Source organism: Rhinolophus hipposideros (genome assembly GCF_964194185.1).
Source record: "Rhinolophus hipposideros genome assembly, chromosome: 16".
Taxonomy (NCBI): Eukaryota; Metazoa; Chordata; class Mammalia; order Chiroptera; family Rhinolophidae; genus Rhinolophus; species Rhinolophus hipposideros.
In genome coordinates this window covers 183,696-207,758 of record NC_138062.1, presented here as the reverse complement: position 1 = coordinate 207,758, position 24,063 = coordinate 183,696, and the positions used below count along the sequence as shown (strand labels likewise).

At 48.9% G+C, this 24,063-nt stretch overlaps 1 protein-coding gene across 1 annotated transcript in view; it reads right to left on the bottom strand.

The window, feature by feature from the left end:
• Positions 1 to 399: 399 nt before the first annotated feature.
• The window catches only part of ALPK1 (alpha kinase 1), a gene marked incomplete at both ends in the record, with an annotated part of 42,025 nt that continues 18,361 nt past the window's right edge, over positions 400 to 24,063 (bottom strand). The window contains 16 exon segments of the mRNA XM_081076478.1: positions 400 to 599; positions 1,701 to 1,708; positions 1,710 to 1,885; positions 3,039 to 3,184; positions 3,187 to 3,200; positions 6,868 to 6,971; positions 6,973 to 7,022; positions 8,483 to 8,815; positions 8,911 to 8,986; positions 8,989 to 9,069; positions 9,750 to 9,809; positions 9,812 to 9,856; positions 11,538 to 11,649; positions 11,651 to 11,660; positions 12,924 to 12,983; positions 20,568 to 20,766. Coding sequence (XP_080932604.1) covers positions 400 to 599; positions 1,701 to 1,708; positions 1,710 to 1,885; positions 3,039 to 3,184; positions 3,187 to 3,200; positions 6,868 to 6,971; positions 6,973 to 7,022; positions 8,483 to 8,815; positions 8,911 to 8,986; positions 8,989 to 9,069; positions 9,750 to 9,809; positions 9,812 to 9,856; positions 11,538 to 11,649; positions 11,651 to 11,660; positions 12,924 to 12,983; positions 20,568 to 20,766 — 1,674 coding nt within the window.

Genomic DNA, 24,063 nt, shown 5'->3' with positions numbered 1-24,063 from the left:
AAGCCCGTAGGGACTAGGCTGTGTCGTGCATGTGTCTGGAAGGACAATGTAACACTGGAGAGCAGCATAGGCTGTCACCACCCCCATACACTACAGCCCGCCCTACACTAAAGCCCCTTTACACTATAGCCCCCCACTACACTGTCACAGCCCCCCACTGCTGTCACAGACCCCCACTACTGTCACCACCCCCCCACTACTGTCACAGCCACCCATTACTGTGACAGCCCCCCCATTACAGTGTCACAGCCCCCCACTGCTGTCACAGACCCCCACTACTGTCACCACCCCCCCACTACTGTCACAGCCCCCCATTACTGTGACAGCCCCCCCATTACAGTGTCACAGCCCCCCACTGCTGTCACAGACCCCCCACTACTGTCGCAGCCACAGTACAGTCTATGGGTTATTTAGTTTCTCAATTGAAGGTCTTGTCAGAGAAAGACGACGGCATATTTCATTACATTCCTTGTGATGGTTATTGAAGAAGTGGAAAATTCCCCTTTTTCCAAAATTGGAGGTGACATCTTTCTGATCAACAGAGTGAATCTGGGGATCTGTGAGGTAGATGAGCCCTTTTCCGTTACCAGTCACCCAACCTAGGAGAGAAACAGATGGTCTGAGAACGAAATCCTCCAGAAAGTCAGCAAGGAGTTTCAGAAAAAATGCATTGGTTTAGAGACACTCAAATCTCGGTCATCCCATGTTTTGTGTTTAAAATTTCCGCTAAGGGACGTGGTGCTGTGTATTCCAATTATTGTTTCTCAGAAGGACAATGAAATATTGGATAATTTGTCATCTGTGACTTACCCAAACCACCAGTTTTCAAGGAATTTGAGAGCAATCAAAAGCACTTCGTGTAATTACTCACAGGAGTGAACGCTCATGATCCAGAAGTTTCTTTAGTGCCTTCTTCATTAATTTGTGTATTTGTAGGTTTAACAAATATTTACCAAGGGCACAAAGTGCATAAAACACTGTTTTGGGCACTGGGGTTGCGGAAATGGACAAGTTTGTCAAAAACCTGTACTCCTGGAGCTGACATTCTTCTAAAGTGGGGTGGATTAATAAACAAGACAACTGTAAAACATGACGTGACAGAGTGACAGTAACGGCTGGGGGAGGGGTCAGACAAGATGCTGGCGGATGATTATAGAATCATTAGTAGAAATAATGATAATAACCTTAGTTATTATTTAAAGGAGGTGCAGAGTGTTGGCTAACAATTCTAATACACAATATACCAGATAAACTGAAACAAGATTCGGATACAAATGCAGGAAATGGAGGAGTCAGAGTCACATGCACGCAGCCGTCTGTCCCCCAGCAACCCCAGTCATGGCCCCAGTATTGCCCTGGGAATAAAGGCAGAGGCTGGAGCAAAGGACGTGGGGGTGTCCTTGCACTGAAACATTCCATGTTAAGGGACCTGCGTCACTCAAGTCCACCTGTGTGACACTCAAGAGCTGGTGTGGATTTGCTCCAGAATTGAGCCAGCAATTGTGAGCCCATCTTTTCATTGATTATTTGACAGGAGCTTTAGTTTTTTTCAGGTATCTACATGGCTATAGAATAAAATCGACTAATTCCAAATAGTGGCCATGGCACTGGACAGTCCAGTGAGGAGGGGTTGGTAGAGCTCGTTGCAAACCTCACACTCACATCTAAATAAAACCAGAAGCAGCCCCAGTGCCACGTACCTTGTAACGACCACGACACCTCTGTGACCGGAGACCTCGTAAGAAAAATGGCCGTAGGCCAGGCCATAGTCTGTGGCTTTGTATTCTGTTTCCACCACTTTCGTGTTATTTGACAGTTTTACAAATTCTCCCAGTATGTAAGGTTCCACACTGATGCAACCCTTTATTGTTTTGCCCTCTAAAGTCTGAACAATAGAAGCGGAGGCCGTGGAACCTAAGGGGACGGCAGGGCCTTGTGGCTCAGGTAGATCTTGCTCTGAACCCCAGCTTTGCCACGTGGGAGTTCTGGTACTTCTCTAGAGTTTGGTTCCCTTCTTTGTAAAGCAGGTAGAAGGGCGACCTTAGAGGATTCTTGTAAGGATTCCATGAGAAAATGCATGGGATGTGCTTAGCATTGTATGGCCTTATAAGAGAATCTGAAGTTATTCTTCTTTTGTGAAAATGCTCACATCAATCTGAAGCTGGGTTGTGACCCGTCCTCAGGGCGAGCTTGCCAGGGTGGGTGGGCACATCGTGCCCTGGGGCTGTGGGGGGGTCTCAGCACCAGCCTTCTGTGTGTGACCTACTGTGTCAAGTCCTTTCAAAGGTCCGAGTTGATGTCAAATGTCTGGTATGGTGCTTGGCCTAAGGAAAGTGCGAACTACTGATAGCTATTATTGTGAGGAAAATATGGGTCTAAAAATATCTCTGGCCAAAGTGAAAAACAACCCTGGAAGTGTGAATGAGCTAAGGGTCTTTGGGGAAGCAAGGTTTTCCTATCCAGAGAAGACAAAAGTAGGTGGGGATGGTTGCCTTCCTATATGTAAAGACATATCTTCGTGAAGAGATTAGCCTCAGTGGTTCTGGCAGACAGAGCTTAATTCATGGATAGAAATTAGAGGAAAACAGTTTTGGGCTAAATCTAAGAAGTTCCTAACAGATTTATTAGAAAGTAAAAATGTAATGATTATTTTTCCTCATTACAGGTGTTTTCAAGGTATGGCTCGTAATAGCTTGTTGGCAGGCTTGGGGGTTGACAGATGTGACATGGGACTCGTGTCATGTTGAGGAGATAAGGTGTATTAGATATGATCGCTGCAGTCCTTTTTCTCTCTCTGAAAGTACGCAGACAAGACTCCAAGTGCTAACATGGCCTGTGGGGCCTGAATGTCAGCAGGCACTCAGGGCACAGAGGGTCACAGCCCCCACGTCTGTCTAAGCGGGTGCCGCAGGTGGATAGGGTGATAGGAGACCGGGCCTGAGTGGACTGAATTTTCCCAGAATGATGGTGCAAGCTGGGAGGCAGGTTGGCGACGGAAATCTCAGCTGCCTCACATGTATAGGCGTGCTCCCTCTTACCAGCAGCACCACAGAGGGGATGTAGAATATCTGTGTTGGGGTCTGCTGCTCATGCAGCCTCTTGTTGAATTCTGAGACGCAGCGCTGTGCGGTCACGCGCCGCTGCACGTCGGCCGAGTGGCACCGGAGCCCCTTCAGTTCCTGCAGTCTTTCCCAACATATCTGCAGACAGAGGACAACCACACAGAGAAACACGATGGTGACCGTACGTACAGCACAGGGAGAAGGGCGAGACCACAGGGACGCAAGAAAGTTTGAAAGATGGTGGTCAGTCTCTGCCCTAGACCATCAATGTTAACTATCCTGATTTAGCTCAAATAATTTTGTTAGAGCCACCTGAACAGTGGGACACCATGCAGGCCAGCCGACTGAGGGTTGATTTAGTGTCATCTTGAGTGGACCACGGGACCCAGACATTTGGTCAAGTACGCTGGGTGTTCTGTGGGCACGCTCTTTGGTGCGTTTAGCATTGGAATCGGTGGCTGAGTAGAGCAGAGACCCTCGCAGTGTGGGGGCCTCATCCAGTCACTTGCCGGCCCGAACAGAACCAGACGTCTGACCGTCTCATCCGCCTGTGGCGGAGCTGGGATGAGGTCTTTCCCTGCCTCCGACTGGCACTGCAGCCCTGGGGCTTCCCGGTCGGGCTCCAGCCTGCCCAGGGCGGACCTGAGGCCTCTCGGATCATCAGCGTGGGCTCTGCGTGCACGTCCCGTTGGTTCTGGAGAGTCCCGACTGACCTGACCCAGAGCCACCTGACTGTCAAACCGGCTAACTGGCGGTTCGGCGGCTCCTTGGCTTGGACGGAGAGGGCGGGCGGCGGGGCTAAGCCATCTGCAGCCCGCTCCTGTCGCCGTCACTTCCTCTCTGCAAACTCCTGTCGTCCCGCGGCGCCTGCTGCGCGCACACTGTGCGGGTCCTGGGGCCGGGGGCGCGAGGCTCAGTGGGCACTGTGGGCACTGATGGGCACTGATGGGCACTGATGGGCACTGATGGGCACTGATGGGCACTGTGGGCACTGTGGGCACTGATGGGCACTGTGGGCACTGATGGGCACTGTGGGCACTGATGGGCACTGATGGGCACTGTGGGCACTGATGGGCACTGATGGGCACTGTTGGCACTGATGGGCACTGATGGGCACTGATGGGCACTGTGGGCACTGATGGGCACTGTGGGCAATGAGGTCACAGCGGCGGGGAGGGGGCCGAGGAACAACCGGAGCCCTGCCCCCGCGTTCTGACCCGGTTCCACTCGTCATAAGCGCCTGCCGCTTACGGTAATTCACGGGTCCAGAGTGACCTCCAGCGACCACGGGGACCCGGCAGAGGCGCAGACCGCAGCCAGTGTGGGCGCTCTCCAGACACTTCTGAGTCCACGAACGGAACCGGGTCGGCGGCAGCTTGGCCTTCGGGCTCCTGAGGGTCAGAAGGGCCGTGAGCACCGCGCGGGACCAGGCCTGTGGGGCTGTCGCCGGCGCCCCTCCCGCGCCGCTGTCCCGGGGACGCGTCTGGGTGGCAGAGGCCGAGCCGCTTGAGAACGGGCGGCGAGTCCCCCGGGGCTGGCACCGGGTCCCCGGGGTCCGGGGCCTGCAGCCGGGGGCGCTCGTGCGGTTGTTCGGGGTCGGTGTTTCGCAGCCAGTTGTCAGCGGTGAGGTCGCTGCTTTTAAGATTGTGGCTCGTCCCTGGCGCTGTGCGCTTCCTCTGTGCAGGGGGCCTGACTGCCCCCTCCGCCCGCCCTCCCGGGCCTTCCCGCCTCCCTTTCCCATCCCACCGAGACCCACAGACGCTCCGGGACTTCCAGGGCCCACGGCCCCCATCAGCCGGCGGAGCTGGCCCCGCTGGTCCCCGCCGTCGGGAAGGGGGAAACGGCGGTCTAATCATCCGTCAGGGGCCGTCTGTATCTAAAAAGCAATGTATTTTGGCAATTTTGGAAAGTTATCAGAAATGATCTCCTCAAAGAGTAATTCTTCTCTATTTGCTGCTGCTGGTCAGACGCGTGTTGGGCCGCCGTCATCTTCTGTGTGTCTGACCCTCGTTTATCTCCCATCTAGATCGCTCTGCGCGGTGTCTTCATTCCCTAGGGCTGCCGTAAGCAAGTGCCACCCATTGTCTTAAACACCCCGAAGTGACTGTCTCCCAGCTCTGGGGCCTGGAAGTCCACGGCCCCGGTGTCCGTGGGCCAGCTCCCTCTGAGGCGCGGGGGCAGCCGGGCTTCAGTCTCTGCCTGACCCTCTCCCCGGGCATGTCTGTGTCCAGGATCCCCTCTTACAAGGACGCTGTCGTAGATTGGGGCCACCTGCTCCCGTGTGACCTCGTCCTAACCAGTTACATCTGCAACCGCTCTATTTCCAAACAAGGTCACATCTGAAATCCTGGGGATTAGGACTCAACATGGGAACTTCAGGGGACACAGTTCCCCCCACAGCACGTGGCTGCACCACGTAAACATGTGATTAGGGCAAATTTCTTAATATTTCCCATCCATAAATTCTCTCTACTGTCTAAGAGTCACCCATTCTCTCTCTCTTCCTATTTATCTTTTATATTATTTGGATTTGGGTAAGAACAGGGCTTACTTAAAAGTCTTGACATACAGGTCTTTAAAAATACACAAATGGTGTAAAGTTAGGCTTCAAGCCCAACAAGGACTATCTGTGATCACTGATTTCTTGGGGCAAATTTTTGCTTAAAGTTGTCATGAAGGGCCAAAGGAATCTTTTCCAGGCTTTTGCCTCAGTGGGGTGGGATTTGTAAAATATGCAGCCATTCCTGGGTCCTCGTTCATGGGACTGGTCCCTAACTTGTGCACACCCACCAGAACTTTTGTCACCAGCTTCTCCCTCATCCTACTTTACCCACAGCTGTGGTGGGGGCATCTTAGGGGTCACATTCGCTTATCTACCTTGATATGTGTCATCTCTGGCCGCAGAGGTCTTTCTGCCTTTTGTACAAGCTCATTCACTCACTTCAAAGTGTGGCTTTCATAGTTTAATATAGTTTCACTGACTTTTTCTAGCATTTTAGTTAGAATATAATGTTCTCTGTCCTGCCATGTGGCAGAAAGTCCATTTTTCTGATCTTTCGATTGGGGTACTAATGTTTTCCTAATGGGTTTGGGGTTATGCATATATGCCAAACCGCTGGCAACGTTGGTCAATATGTGGTAACTGTCACCAATTAAGTAATGAGGAAGAGGGAGGAGTAGAAATCCAAACACATACATTTTGGCCAATTTTTTCAGCCTTTTCAAAATCTCATATATAATTAAGGTCGTCTCTTTTGGGGGGGGGCACATGTTCCAAGAACCCCAGTGGACTCCTGAAACCAGGAACAGCATCAAACCCTGTATATACTGTGATTTTTCCTACATGCACACACCTGTGATGAAGTTTAATTAATAAGTTAGGCACAGTAAAAGGCTAACAACAATAACTAACAGTAAAATAGAATAATAGCAATACACTGTAATGGAAGGTATGTGAATGTGGCATTACTGAGAAAATACGGGCGACCTGAACATAAACATGACCGTCTATCTGATCACCGAGATGGCTACAACGTGTCCAGAAGGCGGGAAGGGACACGCTGGGCAAAGAGCTGAATCACGTCTCGGGGGGACAGAGTGGGGTAGCGTGAGGTTTCATCACGCCGCTCAGAATGGCATGCAATTTAAAACATATGAATTATTTCTCTCTGGAATTTTCTGACGACGGTTGACCAGGGGCAACTGAAACCACAGAGAGCAGAACCGTGGATGGGGGTTAGGCTGTGTCAGCAGAAAGGAAATCAGCCTGTTTTGCATTAGTGACCTCGATGTTTCCAAGCAACACCCGCCCAGAGTCTCTTCTTGGTGAAGATAATGAACCCACATCGCATTTCTTTGTCTGCCTTTCTTCTTCACGTTCAGGTAGCCCCCCAAATATAACAGCAGTTTACTGAACTGTCCACAATTCAGATTTCTTAGAATATTTCAACAAAAGAGCATCTGGAAAAAAAGATAAAAATGGATTCCATTTTCTAAAGGCTGTCACAATTCATGAATAAAGTTGAAGTAACACAGGTCCTAATCCAGTTTATCTAAAACCTTCAATTTTTTTATGCATTTCTCAAATTTTAGCCCCTTCTATGGCTACTAATGGGAAGTTAGTGAAGTACAATAAGAAAGTGGATTTTTACCAATATAATGAAGAATAGCCTTTGATTGACAGAACCTCTTATTTGTAATGGCAAGGGATTAAGATAAGGCCAGGGTTTCTGTCTGAAAGCAGTGGGGCAGAAAACTTTTTAAACAGCAGAGCCCAGAGACCATCTTGGACAGTGGCTACCTGCTTGCATCTTCTTCCAATTATCTGGGGCTGCAGGGGACAGAGGCTACACCCACGCTGTGTCACGCAGACAGAAACACATCCAATAATTTCACCTCAGAGGTTCCCGGTAAGTCCAGGGCCCAGATTCCACATGTAAAGACACTCTAATTTTGTCTCATTTGTGTAAGTTCAGAAAGTCCAGGAATTACTTGAGAAAACATAGCTACTGTACAAAACTGCAAACTCAGCTGGAAAAGGAAAAGATTACTGGAAAAGTAAGGACTGTCTCCACCTTAAAGAAGGGAGAACAGTGCTGGCAAGAAAGCATCTCTAAGGAGAAAAACCAACGTGAACACTGAGGAAGTAATGCAGCATTTTGGGACACAGTTACAATGACGTGACCAGGGCCCTGGGTGAATGAGAGACTGAGAGAGGAAATAATTAAACTAAGATAAGCCCACAGGTCTGGGGTTGGGAGGCCCAGTCAGAGAAGCGGGGAGCAGAGGTTCAGTGACAGGGATGGCAGGATGGAGGAAGAGGCAAGGAGACAGTGTAGCTCGTTCAGACCCATCAGCATGAGACTTCCCGTCTCCCTCGTGGCCGTCCACACATCAGCACTCAGACGCAGCAGCAGCCTGAGAAATGCGCTTCTCAGCCTGCAGAATCCCTCGGGAAATAGGGAAACCCTCGAGTAAAAATTGTGCTTCTCTGGGTAACCTGATCCGTATTTCAGTCTGCATTCAAGATGGCAGGCAAAGCATTAGGATGCTGTGAAGCAGCAGTTCTCAACCTCCGGCCAGACCGAATCTCTGGGGTGGGGCACTGGAGGTCTAAAAGAGCCCCCGGGTTCCATCTGGCGCCAAGACTGAGAACTACTACTTCAGGAGCCGGCCTCGCAAACCACCTAGTTAGTTTCTGCTGAAAAGCAGTTTGCAGTGGTGTTTTTCATTCAGACACTTCTTTAGTCCCTTGCGGGCCATTAATAAGTGGTCCTCTGGGCTGAGGGGCCGCCTTTTGTTTTCTTTGTAGCTTCTGTATCATTTCTAAGCTGACTCGGACGCAGTGACTGCTGCAGGAGGTGACCTGGGCCGTCCTGCGCAGGACGTAGTGGCTCATTGTGCGGAGAGGGGCGCCTGACCATCCCCGGCTGACGTGACGCCCTTGGGCCGCGGGTGCAGGAGGTCGGCTGGTTCCCGGGCAGCCGCCCGGCCGCGTGGCTTCCCGACCTCCGATGGCCCTCCAAGGTTCCTGCCTCCCTGACGGCCTTGTGGGTCCTTACGGCGCGTCCCAGGACACGCGCGACGGAGGGAGGCGCGCATTGCTCTGCGCAGCGCAAAGCGGAGCGGGGCCTGTACTGACCGTGGGCCGGGAGGCGGCTGGACGGAAAGACGCCGCGTCCTCCGCCTCCGGGGCAGCCCGTGGCCAGCAGCTGCCCAGGTCATCAGGCTGCAGCGCGCGCGGCTCGGCCGTCCTGCCGGAGCGCTGACCGCGGTCAGCTTCCCCACAGCCCCCTGCGGGCGGCCCCCATGTCCCCATGGAGCCTTCGGTGCGCAGCTGTGAGAAAACTGCGGAGCTCCTGTTTTCCAGCAACTGGCTCGTCGTGTCTCTTGGTGAGGAGGCCAATTTCAAAGGCCTCTTTGGCGTCACACACACACACACACTTTTTCTTCCTGGAGGACAGTCATTAGAACTTCCATGTGACAGCAGGCATGTGCCACGGATATTCTGGAGAAAACACCAAACACAAAACTAGCATTGAACTGAAAACTGGAGGTGAAACAGGACAAGTTTCTAGTGCCTAGAGGACAGTCATTAGAAATAGTATAGAAAAATAAACACTATGTGACAGCGGGTATGTGCCACAAATGTTCTGAGAAAAATATACAAACGTGGACTTAAGAACCTGAGGTCTTTCGGGTGTGTGACTGGCTGGCGGGCCGCGTAAGAAATTAGCTTTAACTGCCATCCTGCTGTCGCCTTGACACTGTTTCATCCGAGAGGATACATTTGTTACTGTTGTTAGTTTGAGCAAACAGTGAACAGTGATGGCACAGCGATTTCTCTGTGCACATAAGGCTGCTCCACGTAAACAGTGTGCATTTATCAGTGGTAGGAATGCAGAGCAAGGGTTCCCAACCTGTCCCTGCCTCTGAGCCACAGGCACGTTATTTCCAAATTGCGCATTGTTTCCAAATTCAAGGCTTCTGGGAGCCAGTCCCAGGGTTAAGAGCCCAGGAGCACGCAGTTTGAAACAGCTCCTGGTGACTCGCATATGGAGAGCAGACGTTCGTGTCCCCAGGCTGACGGCAGGCAGCCCCCACCAGATCTGGATGCTTGACGTGACGCCTGCTGCCTGAGGTCCTCCCCTGCGTCCACCCGAGGGTCTAATGTCCCCCTGCGCTTACCATGGCTGTGAGCACGAAGAGGGGTGCGTATGGGCTGCAGGCAGCTGCTAGCTTGCAGGCAGCTCCGCAGCCGACAGCAAACGGTGCTCAGACTCACTCAGCAGTCCCTGCGAGGAAGCAGAGGCCACGTGAGCTGCCGGCCACTGTTCACCCTCCAGCGAGAGACGGGCTCTGAAAGGCCTGCCCCTCCTCGTGACCGGTTCAGGGCAGTAAGGGAAGGAGCGAGGGTCACAGGCCCCTCGCCATGTCAGGGAGGCCACACCGGTGAGGACGCGCCTGCCCACGCAAAGGGGTCTCACGGATTCCTTTGTTCACAGGAACTGCACACATTTTGCAGCCAGGTTAACTGATGATTTCTGAATTGTTCTTGGCAAAGAGCCCTTTCATATATGATTTCACAGCAGTTAAGACTCATTCATTCATTCGTTCTGAAGTCGTGTACTGAGTGCCTCCGCATGCCAGGCACGGTTCAGGACCCGGGAGCCCACCCTGGACCTGTGTCTGTTCACAGGAGGTGCTCAGGCAACACAGAGTAAGAGGCATTGTATTGGAGCTGCGGTAAGTGTCCCTCCCTGAGGAGATGCTGTGGGGAAGGGGTCACGAGGTCCAGGGCAGGAAGGGAGATGGCAGTTTTATACAGTTGCAGGAGACAACGGCCACACACCAGGGACATAATCCCTTCCTGGGTTTGTCTAGCAGCAAAAGCAAGGCCTTTGGTAAGACTCAGAGCTGTGCGTCCTTCTGCCACACTCATGGACTGACTGTGGTCCTGTCGTCCCTTCGGTATTGAATAAAAATGGCAATATCGACAATTATATTAGAATCTGGATTTCGGTGCAGAGGTGCCGGGCACTGGGCTGGCAGGACCTGCTTCTGCCCCAGGCCCTGCCTTACTGGCCGTGCAAACTGCAGAGGTCACTTCATTTCTCTGGGTGCAGCTTATTTTTCTCTCATTTCACTCTACCTGCCTCGAAGGATTTTGTGTGACCGTAATGTACACACGTACTCTGTGAGTGGTGAAGCCGTCGGGAAGTATCAGTGTCTGTTCCTGTTAAGGGCAAGAGCCTAGACAAGGGATGAACGCTCTCATCTGAATGGATGAGAATTCATTTTTAAAATTGTTGCCCCATTAGTTTGTCATTGAGTTGTCCCAAGTGAGGAAATTGAATTTTGTGGTAATTTGAAAGGAAATAAGTGGGGTTCAAAGCATTCATCACTCCGATGATATCATTTATTCCTTCATCTGCTGCTGTTTGAGTACCCTCAGTATGTCCAGTACTGTGCTGGGTGTTGGAATAATAAAGCAAGTAGGACATGTAGGAACTGTCCCCAGGACACTGGCATTAGCCTGGCAGCAACCATCAGGCGTCACCACGGTTCACCACGGGTGATCCCCTTCACAGGGGAACCTTGAGAATTAGTATGTATTTTATATTTAATTCCCATCAATACAGAAATCATCACCTCCATTATTTACAAGAACTCCATTATTTATAATTACCACCTTCTGTTAAATTTTCAAACACTTTGATTTGCATTTGAAATATAATTGGGGTCCTGTAAACTTTGTGTGAAAAACCCACAACTACCTCCGCAGAAGAGCCGGTAAGGTGTGGGGGGTTTAGATAAGGTGTCAGCACGGCAGGCACATGGAGTCCTGCTGAATCGGGAGGCGGCCAGAAGTAGTGCCGCGAGCCGTGGCTGACGGTCACCACACACACACGCCTGTTTCTTTGGCTCCCAGAAAAGTGTTTTGTTAATGTCCACAGCACACCTGGGACCTTAAACATCATCCTCTTTTCGGGGGGGGGGCATGAGGGGTGCACCTAGCTTTTGCAGAATTTGCCCTCTGCTCTGTATGCAGACCGCCTGCACCAGGAGCTTGTCACTCGTTTCTCTACAGCCAGGTACCTGAGATAAAAGAGGGGAAAAGAGAAGCACATTTTGCCTTGAATTATTACGGGAATAGCGTGGTGAAATAAAGCTATTTTCACAGCTGCCTTCGTGAGTCACGTGGTGCAGATGGGAGAGGCTGTTTCTTCCATGTGAGCCCCACACCCTTCTCTTAGGGCCTAGCGCCACACCTGTGGGTCCCAGCCTCAGTGCTGTTGCCAAAGGCCCCAGGGAAGTTTCCTGGTTTCGTGGGGTTGTCTCTAGGAAGGGGACACATCCCATCCACCCAGATGAGTTTGGACGTGACCGCTGCTGGCTGCATGCACACACCAGGGAGTGCGGGAAGGTCTGGCTCTCACACACAGACTTTCTGGGGAGAGCAGGGCAGTGTGTGGCTGTGCTTCGGGGGTGGACCAGGTACGCGTTCCCACAAGCCGGGCGGGGGTTTTGATGAGTGTGTTCTTTTGTAAATGTCAGCCTGTCCAGACCTGGGGCAAAAGGGCTGGGAGGGGCTGCCTGAAGACTGCCTGTGGTCAACACCAGTCTGACGCAGCGTTCCAGTCTCCTCACTGTTCGGTCTCGGCACTCTTTATTTTTGCCCTGGCTTTTGATCCCTGTGTGTGTGTGTGTGTGTGTGTGTGTGTGTGTGTGTGTGTGTGTAGAAGATGGGACGTGTGCGTATTGTACGTAGTGATGTGGCCACAACTGAGGGCTGTGTGCTCCAGTGTCCACCCCCTGGAAGTGTTTTAAGGAGCTCGGAACCTTGTACCCAAGCGAACGGACCTTAAAAGTCTCCTGGAAATTATATTCCACTCACTGGGAAAGCTATTGACTTAAATGTCTGGAAATTCAAACAAGATGTCTGCAGGCCTGAGTGATTTGTTACCCAGTTATTACGTAGGACTTGTTTCCTTTCATGTAGGATTAAATAGCAAAAGAAATCTATTTCAAAATAAGTTTTTATGAAAGTTAGCAGGTAGCACGATTTATTTTCTAAACTGTTTAAATAATAAGGCCACAGGCTCTATTCCCCTCACCGTTCTTTTAAAGGCTGCTTCTGAGCCCCGTCACCTGCTTTCACGACTGTCGTTCATCATGTAACACACAGGGGACTGTCAGAAGCCCGTTTTGTTTTTAATCAGAGAAAGTGGAGCCAGAAAGAAAGGAGCAGGCCCAGGCCACCTCCTGCGTGGCAGGGCGGTCCCAGGTGGTGCTGGGTCACCAGTACAGTGATGTCAGCACCTGGTTGTTCTCAGGTGGAGTCGGCTGTGGGCCCCTTACCTGCTGCCCCGCGCCTGCTGACCAGACTACTCAGGATGTACTCGGCTTTCAGGAGTCTCCCTAAAAAGAAGCAGCCAAGGCCACAGCTCAGGCCGGGGCATCGCTGTGACCCTCGGGCACGTTGCAGCAGGACCCGGCCTGTCCTGGAAGCAGCTGCTCTAAACAGCAAGTGGTAGGAAGACGGAGCAGAAACACGGGCTCTCAGGACCTGGGCGTGGGAGGGCTGACTGCTCACTCAGAGGGCCCAGACCCAGGCAAAGCTTTCCGTGGGCAGAGCTGCCCACAAGCAGGACTATTTATGCCTTGTAGTCAGGAAGGGGGTTCCTAGAGGGTACAGAGGTTCCTCCTAAACTCTCACTCATGTGGTTCCCGCACACAGGAGTAGCCTCACCTACAGGCAGGGCGCTGTTTGTTTCCATAAGTAGGAAACAGTCACTAACTCTCCCCTCCACCCTTCCTGCCAGGTGCCCCTAAACCGCAGGCGACTGGGACCTCATGCCCAGCATCCTCTGTCACTCCCTACTCTATCCCCCTTGCTTACAGCGGCCTCTTCCCTCCCCCCTTTATACTTGACACACAATATTACATTAGTCTCAGGTGTACAGCATAGTGGTTAGACAATGCATAACTTCCAAAGTGATCCCCCAATAAGTCTAGTCCCCAGCTGGCACCAGGCACCAGGAATAATATAGTTGTTACTATATTATTGACTATATTTCCTGCGCTGTATTTTACATCCTATGACTATTTGTAACCGCCAATTTGTACTTCTTAATCCCTTCCCCTTTTTCACCAGCACCCCAGCCCCACTCCCATCTGGCAATCATCAAAATGTTCTCTGTATCTATGAGTTTGTTCCTGTTTTGTTTGTTAATTTTGTTCTTAGATTCCACATGTAAGTGAGATCTCATTTCATCTTTCTCTGTCTGACGTATTCCACTCAGCATACTACCCTCCCGGTCCATCCATGTCAGCACAGATGGCAAGGACCCATTCCCTTCCCTGGCCGAGCAATATGCCCTTGTGTATATGTACCACCTCCTCTTTGTCCATTCATCCGTCCAGGATGGACGCCCAGGCCGCCTCCACATTCTGACTGTGGTAATCAACGCTGCAATGAACATATGGATGCCCAGGTTTCCTTGAAGTAGCACTTTGGGTTTCTTCAGATAAATACCCAGAAGTGGGATTACTGGGTCCTTCATTGTCTCTTGTGGTAGCCTTTGTTTTAAAGTCTACTTTGTCTGATACAAGTACTACTACCGCAGCTTTTTGTTTGTTTGCATTTTATGAAATATCTTTTTCTATCCTTTTACTTTAAGTCTGTGTATTTTTCGATCTGAAGTGAGTCTCCTGTAGGCAACATGTGTAAGAGTCTTGTTTTCTTATCGATTCAGCCACCCTATCTTTTGATTGGAGCATTTAATCCATTTACATTGAAAGTAATTGTTGATAGATAACGTAGTTGTTGCCATTTTATTATTCATATTTTTTTATCTTTTTGTTTTTGCTTTCTTCTTCATAAAGAAGTTCCTCTAAGATTCCTTGTAATACTGGTTTGCTGGTGATGAACTCCTTTAGCTTTTCCTTGTCTGGGAAGCTCTTTATCTGTCCTTTAATTCTAAATAATATCTTTGCTGGGTAGAGCAATCTTAGTTGTATGTCGTTGCTTTTCATCACTTTGAATATTTCATACCAATCCCTTCCACACTGCAAAGTTTATGTTCAGAAATCAGCTGACAGTCTTATGGGAGCTCCCTTGTAGGTAACTAACTGTCTTTCTCTTGCTGCTTTTAGGACTCTCTCTTTGTCTTTACCCTTTGCCATTTTAATTATAATGTGTCTTGGTGTGGGCCTGTTTGGGTTTATCCTGGTTAGAACTCTCTGCACTTCCTGGGCTTGTATGTCTGTTTCCTTCACCAGGTTAGGGAAGTTTTCAGTCATTATTTCTTCAAATAGGTTTTCAATCCCTTGTGCTCTCTCTCCTCCTTCTGTTACCCCTATAATGTGAATGTTGTACACTTGATGTTGTCCCAGAGACCCCTTAAACTCTCTTCATTTTTCTGGACTTTTTTTTCTTTTTGCTGTTCTGATTGGGTGATTGGGTGTTCTCTTCTACCTTGTCTTCCAAATTGCTGATTTGATTCTCTACTTCATCTAGTCTGCTAGTGCATTCTTCATTTCATTTATTGTATTCTTTATTTTTGACTGGTTCCTTTTTATGTTTTCTATCTCCATTTTTATGTTTCCTATCTCTTTGTTGAAGTTCTCCCTGAGATCATTGAGCATCCTCATAACCAGTGTTTTGAACTCTGTGTCTGGTAGATTGCTTGTCTCCATTTTGTTTAGTTGTTTTTCTAGAGCTTTGTTCTGTTCTTTTATTTGGGCATGTTTCTTTTTCTCCCATTTTGGCTACCTCCCTGTGATAGTTTCCATGTATTAGGTAGGACTCCTATGTCTCCCAGTCTTAGTGGAGTAGAATTACGTAGTAGGTGTGCTGTGGGGCTCAGTGGTGCCATCTCCCTGGGTACCAGAGCCAATGATGAACAAGACAGAGCCCCTTCCTTCAAGGTCATGATAGTAAAAGCTACCATTTAAGTGTACACCATGTGCTGGGCACTGTTCAAATTATATATGGTACATTATTACCTTCATTTCACAGATGAGGAAACGGGCCATAGAGAGGCTGGTAATAGGACCAAAATATAAGAATCAAGGCTCTGAGCTCTCATATGTACTGAGTTCCTCCCAGAGAGACAGGACTTCAGATTAGCATCCGACATGGTGGTTTTGTGACAGCCTATTTGTGGCCATGCAGGATACACTTTGCTCACAATCTTTCTGTCCTCAGACGGAGGAACAAATGTGCAGCACAAAGCTGTACCCCCAACATTTTCTAGTGTCCTGGCTTCTCTTCTTCCCAATTGGTTAAAGTTGCTGTGCTCTTTCCCCCTTTCACCCCCTCTCGCCTCCTCTTCTTCCTATCTCTTTCCTTTCTTTCTCTCATCTTAAACCTCACTGTTTTACTATTTTTAAAAATTCATTGGTCTGTATCCTTCCCCAACTTGAGTCTCTTGAAGGTCATGAGCCACATCTTGGTCATCTTTACAACTACCATGTTTCCCCAAAAATAAGACCTAGCTGGACAATTTAAGATGCATTAGAGCTGATTGTCTGGCTAGGTCTTAGTTTTGGGGAATCACAGTAGCAGCTTTCAACTTCCATTGCTAAAACAAAACAAACAAAAAAGAAAAGAGAGAGAAAAGATAGAAAGAGAAGGAAATAAAAGGAAAAGAGGAAAACAGTATCTGAAATCATGGGTTAGGGGCTGATAAAATTCATTCATACCAGTGTCTAAAAGGAGAGAAATAACACGTAATACCTATTTGAATAAGTTTTATATAAGCTATTTCTGTTCTTAAAAGTTGTGTTTTCTAATTAGTTTTGCTGATATATAAGAATGGGCATTTAAAAAATATGTTGATCTTGTATTCACCAACCTTGCTGAATCTCTTAATTCTAATAATTTGTTAATTTTTTGAAGTTTTCTATGTGGCATTTGATAAATTTGTTTGTTCATTTCTAATGTTTATACTTCTTTTTCTTTTCTTATTGCATTGAGAAGACTCCCAGGTCAGTACTGAGTAGAAGTGGTAATAGGATGCATTTTTTCTTGACTTGATTTTAAAAAGAATATTTCTAATTTTTCATCATTAGTTTTGCCAAAGGTTTTTGGTTGCTTCCTTTCATCAGGTTAAGAAAGCTCCATCTTGTCAGTTATCAACTTAATGCCTTTCAGCTCCAAAATCACCCTAATTGCCTGCTTTTTAGACTAACTTGTATATTTATTAAATATTCTACTCACCACTCTCTTTTGTATTAGCCACTCCATCTTTGTCGGGTCAATTCCCTCCTTAGCAAGATACATGCTTTAGTGTGTGTGCACACGTGTGTGTGCATGTGTATGCATGTGTGTGCTGTGTGTGCATGTATGGACATGCATGTGTATTTGTGTGTGAGAGAGAAGTGTAGTAAGAGTAATAAGCATTTTCAGTCTTTGTCTGAAAATGTCTATTTTGTCCTCACTTTTGGATGATTACTTTTGCTGGACATAAAATTCTAGATTGAAAACTATTCCTCTTAAATTTTCTTGCAGATTCCCTTGTTTTCTGGACTCTTATTGTTGATGAGATGTGTTTTTTAAGTCTAAATATCGTCTCTATATAAATAACCTGTCTTCTCTGTTTCCTTTAAGATTTTCTCATTGTTTGATTTTTTTTTTATGGTGTACCACACTGTGTCTAGGTGATTTTTTAAAGAAAAATTTTGCTCGAGGCTGGATGTATTCCTTTAGCAAAAAGACATTGTTTTTCTCCAGTTCTGGTCAGTGCTTCTGGAAGTCCCATTATGCTCAGTGCTTTTTTCATTCATGAGTTTTAAAAACTTCTCTTTCATATTTTGGTCCACTTAACATTCTGTGCTTCATTCTAGTTTTTTCTCTAAATACAATCTCCAGTTCCGTAATTGTTCCTCCTGCTGCAGGAATATATTCAGGCGGTTAGGGGTTTGGGACTCGTGAGTAATGGGCGATGGGACATTTGTGTTTACTATAAGGTCGTTACCAGTCGCCAACCACAGGTGGCAGACAGGCACCTGTTGGGAATCTGTAGATAGTCCCTTGCTGGTAAAGAGGTCCACACACCTGCAGCCTCAGTGTTTTCTGGGAGACGGTCAGAAACACAGAATCTGACCACTCAGAATCTGACCACTCAAACCTGCATTTTGGTCAGGTCTCCAGGTGCTTCACTGGCCACTGATGTTTGGCAAGCACTGTCCGGGAACGCTGCCATCTGTGACATTTGTTACTGGTCTGAGATGAGATAAGCCAAAAAAAGAAGAGTGAGGAATTTAGAAACTTACTATCTTTTGCCAAAGTAAGTGTACAACATTTGAATCTAGTAATAAATGCCTTGGGCTTGTAGTTTATGTACCTTTTAAATTTCATTTTTCTAAACATCTATTTTATTGCATTCATCCCAATTAAGCAGTTTGTTTGGCAGTTGGGCGCCCTTATCAGCACTGAAAGGTGAGAGTTTGGCCACCAACTGGCCGCTCTGCCCTCTGCAGCCATCACCACGTAGCCAGTCCCGTCACCAGTGTCTGCAGAAAAGGGTCCCGTGTGCTCTGCCTGCTTTGTGGGCGCTACCCCATCAGTTACTACAACTTTCTGACAACACATTGATCTGTACTTTCAATTGTTTTGTTCTTTAATTTCTGAAAGTTGTATTTAGTGCTTTTGAAAATTAGTAAATTCATTTTCTTTCTCTGCTATGCTCTGTGTTGTTAAACATACTGTTTTTTAAACTGTATGAGTCTCTCAGGTTGTTCTATTTTTATATTTGGGGTATTTTTGGACTGCCAGTTTTCTTGTTTGTTGTATATGTTGTTGTCTCGTGCTTCATTTCCTTCTGCTGCTTATGACCATTCTTCTCCAGCATCCTCAGCAAGGAGTGGCCTGTGTGGGTCCAAGCCCAGCCCCGGGCATCTCTGCAGCACAGGTGGTGCGAGATCTGCTGGGATCTGGACATTTCAGTCCTGAACAAGGTTTTTTCTTATTCCGTGGGGGGATTTCTGGGGGTAAATTCAGGTTCACACACACGTTTGGCAGGGACTTGGGTGATTATTCTTTGGGAGATTTTCTTGGCCTCCACCTGCAGCTTGGGCACACAGCAAGCCCTGGGCCCCTCTCTGGGGGGGTGGGGAGGCTGTTCCATCCCCCTTCAGAGTTCGAGCCTCGTGCAAATATCTCACTCCACGTAGGCCCACGGCTCTGTCTCCTGTCCCTGCACGAGGATTGGATGACCCTGTGCAACTCTCCAGGCACTGATGCATTTAACTGACCGCACTCTGCAGTGGGAGAAGATGCTGCACTTGCTCACTTATTGGTGGGACTGGGAGTCTGAGCCTTCATCTCTGACTGTGGCTTCCAAGGTCTCGTCTCCTGATTTCAGGTGGCAGTGAGGTGAGCAGGCCCAGGATGCCTGTTGCCCTGACACCCCACTGTGTTGAATGTGTGGCCTTTGGAATGCATTCTGGGAGGACACCGGGAGGGGCTGGGTCAAGGGGGCGCCAGGAGGTGTGCTATCCCCTCATATTGCCTTTGTTCCTTTCTTTACCCTTTGTCACACCACGCATCCCTGTCACTTCTCTGTGTCAGGGTCCCTAAATGCTGAAGGTGACAGCTTTTTCCAGGGTATCTCCCGTCAGTCCCTCTGTCCCTGAAACATCTGGTGCAGGTAGAGGCTCAAGAGATGATGGGGGTGGAAGTTTACAAGCAAGCACTTAGCTCAGAGGCTGTGTGTCTCCTCTGGCACCTGTGACAGTCTCTGAGTAAATGACAACCCCAGCTGCTCTGAGACTTTTATCTCAGAGGCGTGATGTGTGAGCAGAGACGGACACATGATGGTCATGATGCCATCGAGCTCACTGGTTCCCAGGACTCCACGTCTCCATGGAGATGAGAAGAGAAACAGACAGACAGAAAAATGGAAACCGGTGTAGCTGTGTCAAGCAGTGCTGTGACACGCCTGCTTCCTACAGCCTCGGCAGCCAGGCCACAGCAGCTCCAGGAGTACCCTGGCCTCGCCCTTTGGTGTCCCCACAGAGCTCTGCTCACTTAGCATTGCCACCTGATGCCATCAGGAGGACTACTGGTCCGTAGGGTTCCCTCATACCCCACACATTATAAAATGTCCTGAATCAGGGACATTTGAAACAAGACATGTATCCTAAGTTCAATTCTGTCCCTCAATTACTCTAGAAAAATAAATAATGAGACGCAGGCCTGATTTGGGCTCAGGTGTGAGAACTGGCAAGCGAATGAGCCCAGGTGCGTCCGTGTCCCACTGTCTGTCCCTGTGTATATGCAGCACTTGGTACCGTTCCTTTTCATAGGAAATGAAGTAGAGATATTTTAACCTCTGGAAGACCAGAGTTACCAAAACAATAACAATGGCTGAAACCAGTTTAAAAAGTAGCCAGTCCTGTTTCTGGGAAGGGCAACGTGGTTCCCTTCTCACCCTTTATCCTCTCACTTGTGGAAATGAGAGCAGCAGGCCACACATTCCTAAACCCCGTGGTTATCGGTAATTTAAATAATTCGGAAGTTCTGTGGAAGTGGACTTTGCTTTAAGAGGAGCAGATCCTCTGCCCCACCCCTCTCCATCACATCCTAAGGCAGAATGTCAGCCTCAGCTTTCATTTCCTTCAAAGTGACAGGAGGAAAGAAAGGGTACCTTGGGGCCTGGTCAGGGGCGGTACGGAAAACCCTCACCTTCCTCCGGTGGGTTCGTCAGCTCTATTGTCAGCATAGTTAAGTAGCAGAAAGGCGGCAGGATGGCAAAGAGAAAGTGGGAGAATTCTACTGTGCTTTTTAAGGCTCTTGGTCAGAAGTATAGCGATATCCATCGGAAAGTAGCAGGACAGACTCATCAGAAGACAAAGGCTCCAGTTAGTGTTCCCACAGCTTTTCGGTTTTCTCTATGGCTCTGGCCAAAGGCCTCTGTGCTGGTGATGGAAGGCAGTGGCTGCCCGGTCAAGGCGCTCGGCGACGCGGGTGGGACAGGAGGGCAGGAGTGTGCCTACCTGAGTTGACCGATAGCCGGGCCTGGCGAATTAGCAACTGCGGGGCCATAGGTGTGGCTGGCCACAGCCTGTGCAGCCCCTTGGCGATCTGCAGCAACTGGCTGGACAGGTCGAGTCCGTACAGGAGCCGGTCACTGAGGAACAGGATGGCAGCTGCGGTGGCACTGTCGCAGGTGAGGATGGAGGCCTTTAGGGACACCTGGGGACATGCAGAGGCACAGTGAGCCCACAGAAATAGTGCCATCCTCAGAGAGGAAGGCGGTCTTGGGACCAGACGAGTCCTCAGGTGTTTTTATCAAAATGAGCAACAAAAAAAGCCAGAGCAGGAGAAGAGGCACTTTATTAGGAGAAAAGGAAACCATGCAGTTCAGCTGTGCGATGAAGCACCATTTCCCTCACTCTGTTTTCCACATTACGCTTCTAAAGTTATACAAGTGATAATACATATTTCCTGTCCTTAAATATGCCGAGTATCCCTTTGCTCCACACTCCTCCCCCGATTCCTCTCTCTGCTTCTTGGCCTCTGTCCCAGGGCAGGTGGGGACTCATCCAGGTGGCAAATTGGGGCAGAAGAAAGTGGGCACGCAGGGCTCGGCGGCCCTCCCTTCTCTTGGGAACAAGGACTCTGCTCGTCTATGTCCCACGTGTCACCTAGAAAGCCACCCAATTTGAGGCATTCTGCTCAGCCTAGGAATCCCTCTGACTGAATGGGAAAGTCACCATGATTCTGGGGTTTGTGTAGCAGGCCTGTATACTCTAGTCCAGTCACATCTTCCAACTTAGCCTGTACCATAATTAAAGAAGCTTTTACTCTCTCGTCTGCCAATGCCTTTGGCTAAATATTGTCTTTCCCCCACAATCCAGGAAGTGTTACTTAGTGGATCCTCGCATAGACCCCCCCACTGCCATTGCCCCACACACCATAACCCTCACACACCAGCCCTGCCCACTGATCCTGCCCTCGAAGCAGCCGTGTATTTTGCCACTTGGCTTTGACCCCTTCCCACACCCCAGCACCAGCTCAAAGACAAGCGACAAGTACCCACCTGCTACCCGATTCCATGACTATCGAGCCTGGCTTGAAAAAAATAAACTTAGAAAAACAAAGAATTTGCCAGTTGTTGCAAGATGGAAAGAAGCAGAAAGTGGAGTGTAGCTGAGCCACACACGTGGGCAACACCAGACCGACGACCGAAGAACGATGACTGAGTCCAAATCCCCTTTTCATGAGTGCTGCTGTCAGAGTGCAGGCCTCCTTCCTGTCCCCTATGGTCTTCATAACACGTGTCCCCCATTTTAGGTGTGCGTCAGTAAGCCTCTGTTCCTTCCAACTAAAAAAACTAACTAAAACTGAAAACCTCAAAATTTCTATCGAGGTATGTCGATAAACCATCCACCTGAAAAGCACACGTTTTAAATGAGAACAGTTCATTCGTTTGACACTCACAAAATGTAAATTCAAAGATGGAAAAGAAGAATGCCCGTTTCCTGGGTGCCCAGCTCTATGGATACACCCATCTGTGCCTGCATGACGCACAGAAACCGCCGCCTTTCGCTTTGCGGCCTCGACTCCTGGCACTGCCAGGCTCCTGGCTGCACACATGGGTCTGGGGGGGGGTCGGGGCTGGGGGGGGGAGCTAATGGGAGGCGCTGGCGCCCAAAACCCGCAGTCCGTCTGCTCTCCTCCAGGCTGCGCTTGGGGCGGGCTTGCTGTGTTCTGCTCCGGTCCTCAGAGGAGCTCGCTACCCTTTCCAGGCTGCGGCTGGACTTAGAGGGATGAGCTTGGACAGGCAGGCTGCTCTCTGGAGGCGGCTCTGCTACCTCTCCTCCCTGATAACGGTGCTTTCCATCTTTGTAGCAACATCTAGATTATGAAAAATGTTCACATACATTATCTCCTTTAATTTGATAGTAACTAAAAGAGGTAAGACAGGTAAGGCAACTGAGGCTGAGAGGTTAAGTGACATTCCCAAGTTACAAAGTCACAAGGTTCAGGAAGGAACTCAAGTCTCTCTTTTTCCTTCTTCTTTTCATTGTGGTCAAAAACACAGAACATGGAATTTACCATCTTACCCGTTTTTAAGTGTACAGTTCGGTAGCATGAAGTACATTCACCTAGTTGTGAATCACATCCTGCAAGTATGAAACTCTGAACCATTAAGCACAACTCCTCTTTTCCCCTCCCCCAGACCCTGGGCCACTGTTTTACTTCCTGTTTCTCTGAATTTGACTATTCAGAGCCTCGTATATGTAGAATCAGACAGTGTTTGTCTTTTTGTGACTGGTTTACTTCACTTTGCACACTGTCCCCGAGGTCCATTCGCGTTGTAGCAGATGTCAGGATTTCCTTCTTTTTAGGCTGAATAATGTTCCATTGTTGTATGGACCACGCTTTGTTTACCTGTCCTTGATGGATGGACCCTTGGTCGCTTCCCCGTCTTGGCTCTTGTGAATGATGCTGCTGTGAATACAGGTGTGAAAATCTCTCTTGGAGACTTTGCTTTCAATTCTTTTGGATAAATACCCAGCAGGGGGATTGCTGAGTCATAAGGTAGCCTCTATTTTTAATTTTTTGAGGGTCCTCCACACTGTTTTCCACAGAAGTGCACCATTTTACATCCCCACCATCAACGCACATCGTTGTAGCTTCTCCATGTCCTTAGTCAACACTTGAGGACCTCAAGTCTCCTGAGGGTCAGTTTCTTCTGCTTTCCCCTTATGGTCTGATCAAGGAGATTTGGAGCACTGCCTCATCTGGACACAGGAAGCTGGCTCTTTGGAGCTAGGGCTGAGTACCGCTCACTGAGTCCAAACAGTGGCTGTAAGGAACCCATATCCTTCATTGTGATGAGAAAATTCTAAGGGGGAAAAAAAGAACCAAAAACAAAAAAGCCCCTCAACAAATCCCAACTGAAAAGAGTATTCTTCTTATGTAACTAAAAACAAGAGAAAGTAAAGAAAACTTTTCAGGAGATGGTCTTTAATTTCAGTGTCTTGAAATTCTCTAGTGAGAACTGGTGCCATGAGGGCAAAAGATGACTTTGTGATCAGCAGGAGGTTACTCTACCCAGGCACCCCTCCACAGAGCTACAAGGACACCTGGCAAGTCCACTGGAACCTCTGAGGGGGTCATCCTGAGTGAACGAGGTGGAGCTTCTGGGAACCTGGGGAGCGGCACAAAGTGGCAAGTCCAGAGATCAGCAGAAGGTCCCCTGGAGTCCCCAGACACTTCTCATCAGCTCGTGCAGACAGGACAGCTCCCAAGGCCAGGGAAGGACCACCTGACAGGAGCAGTGGAGACGTCTCCAGGCCTTGAACAGCTGTGTCTCCAGCAGCCAGGGCAGGAAGTCTCATCTCCATGGGGGTGGGGAACAGTGTTTCCAGGAGCGACACAGAATTAACCACAGGGCAATGGCTCTAGGCCGACTGCACGTTTAGATGCAAACTTGGACAGGACCAAACTATTTCCTAACTTGACTGGACCCTAGAACAAAGC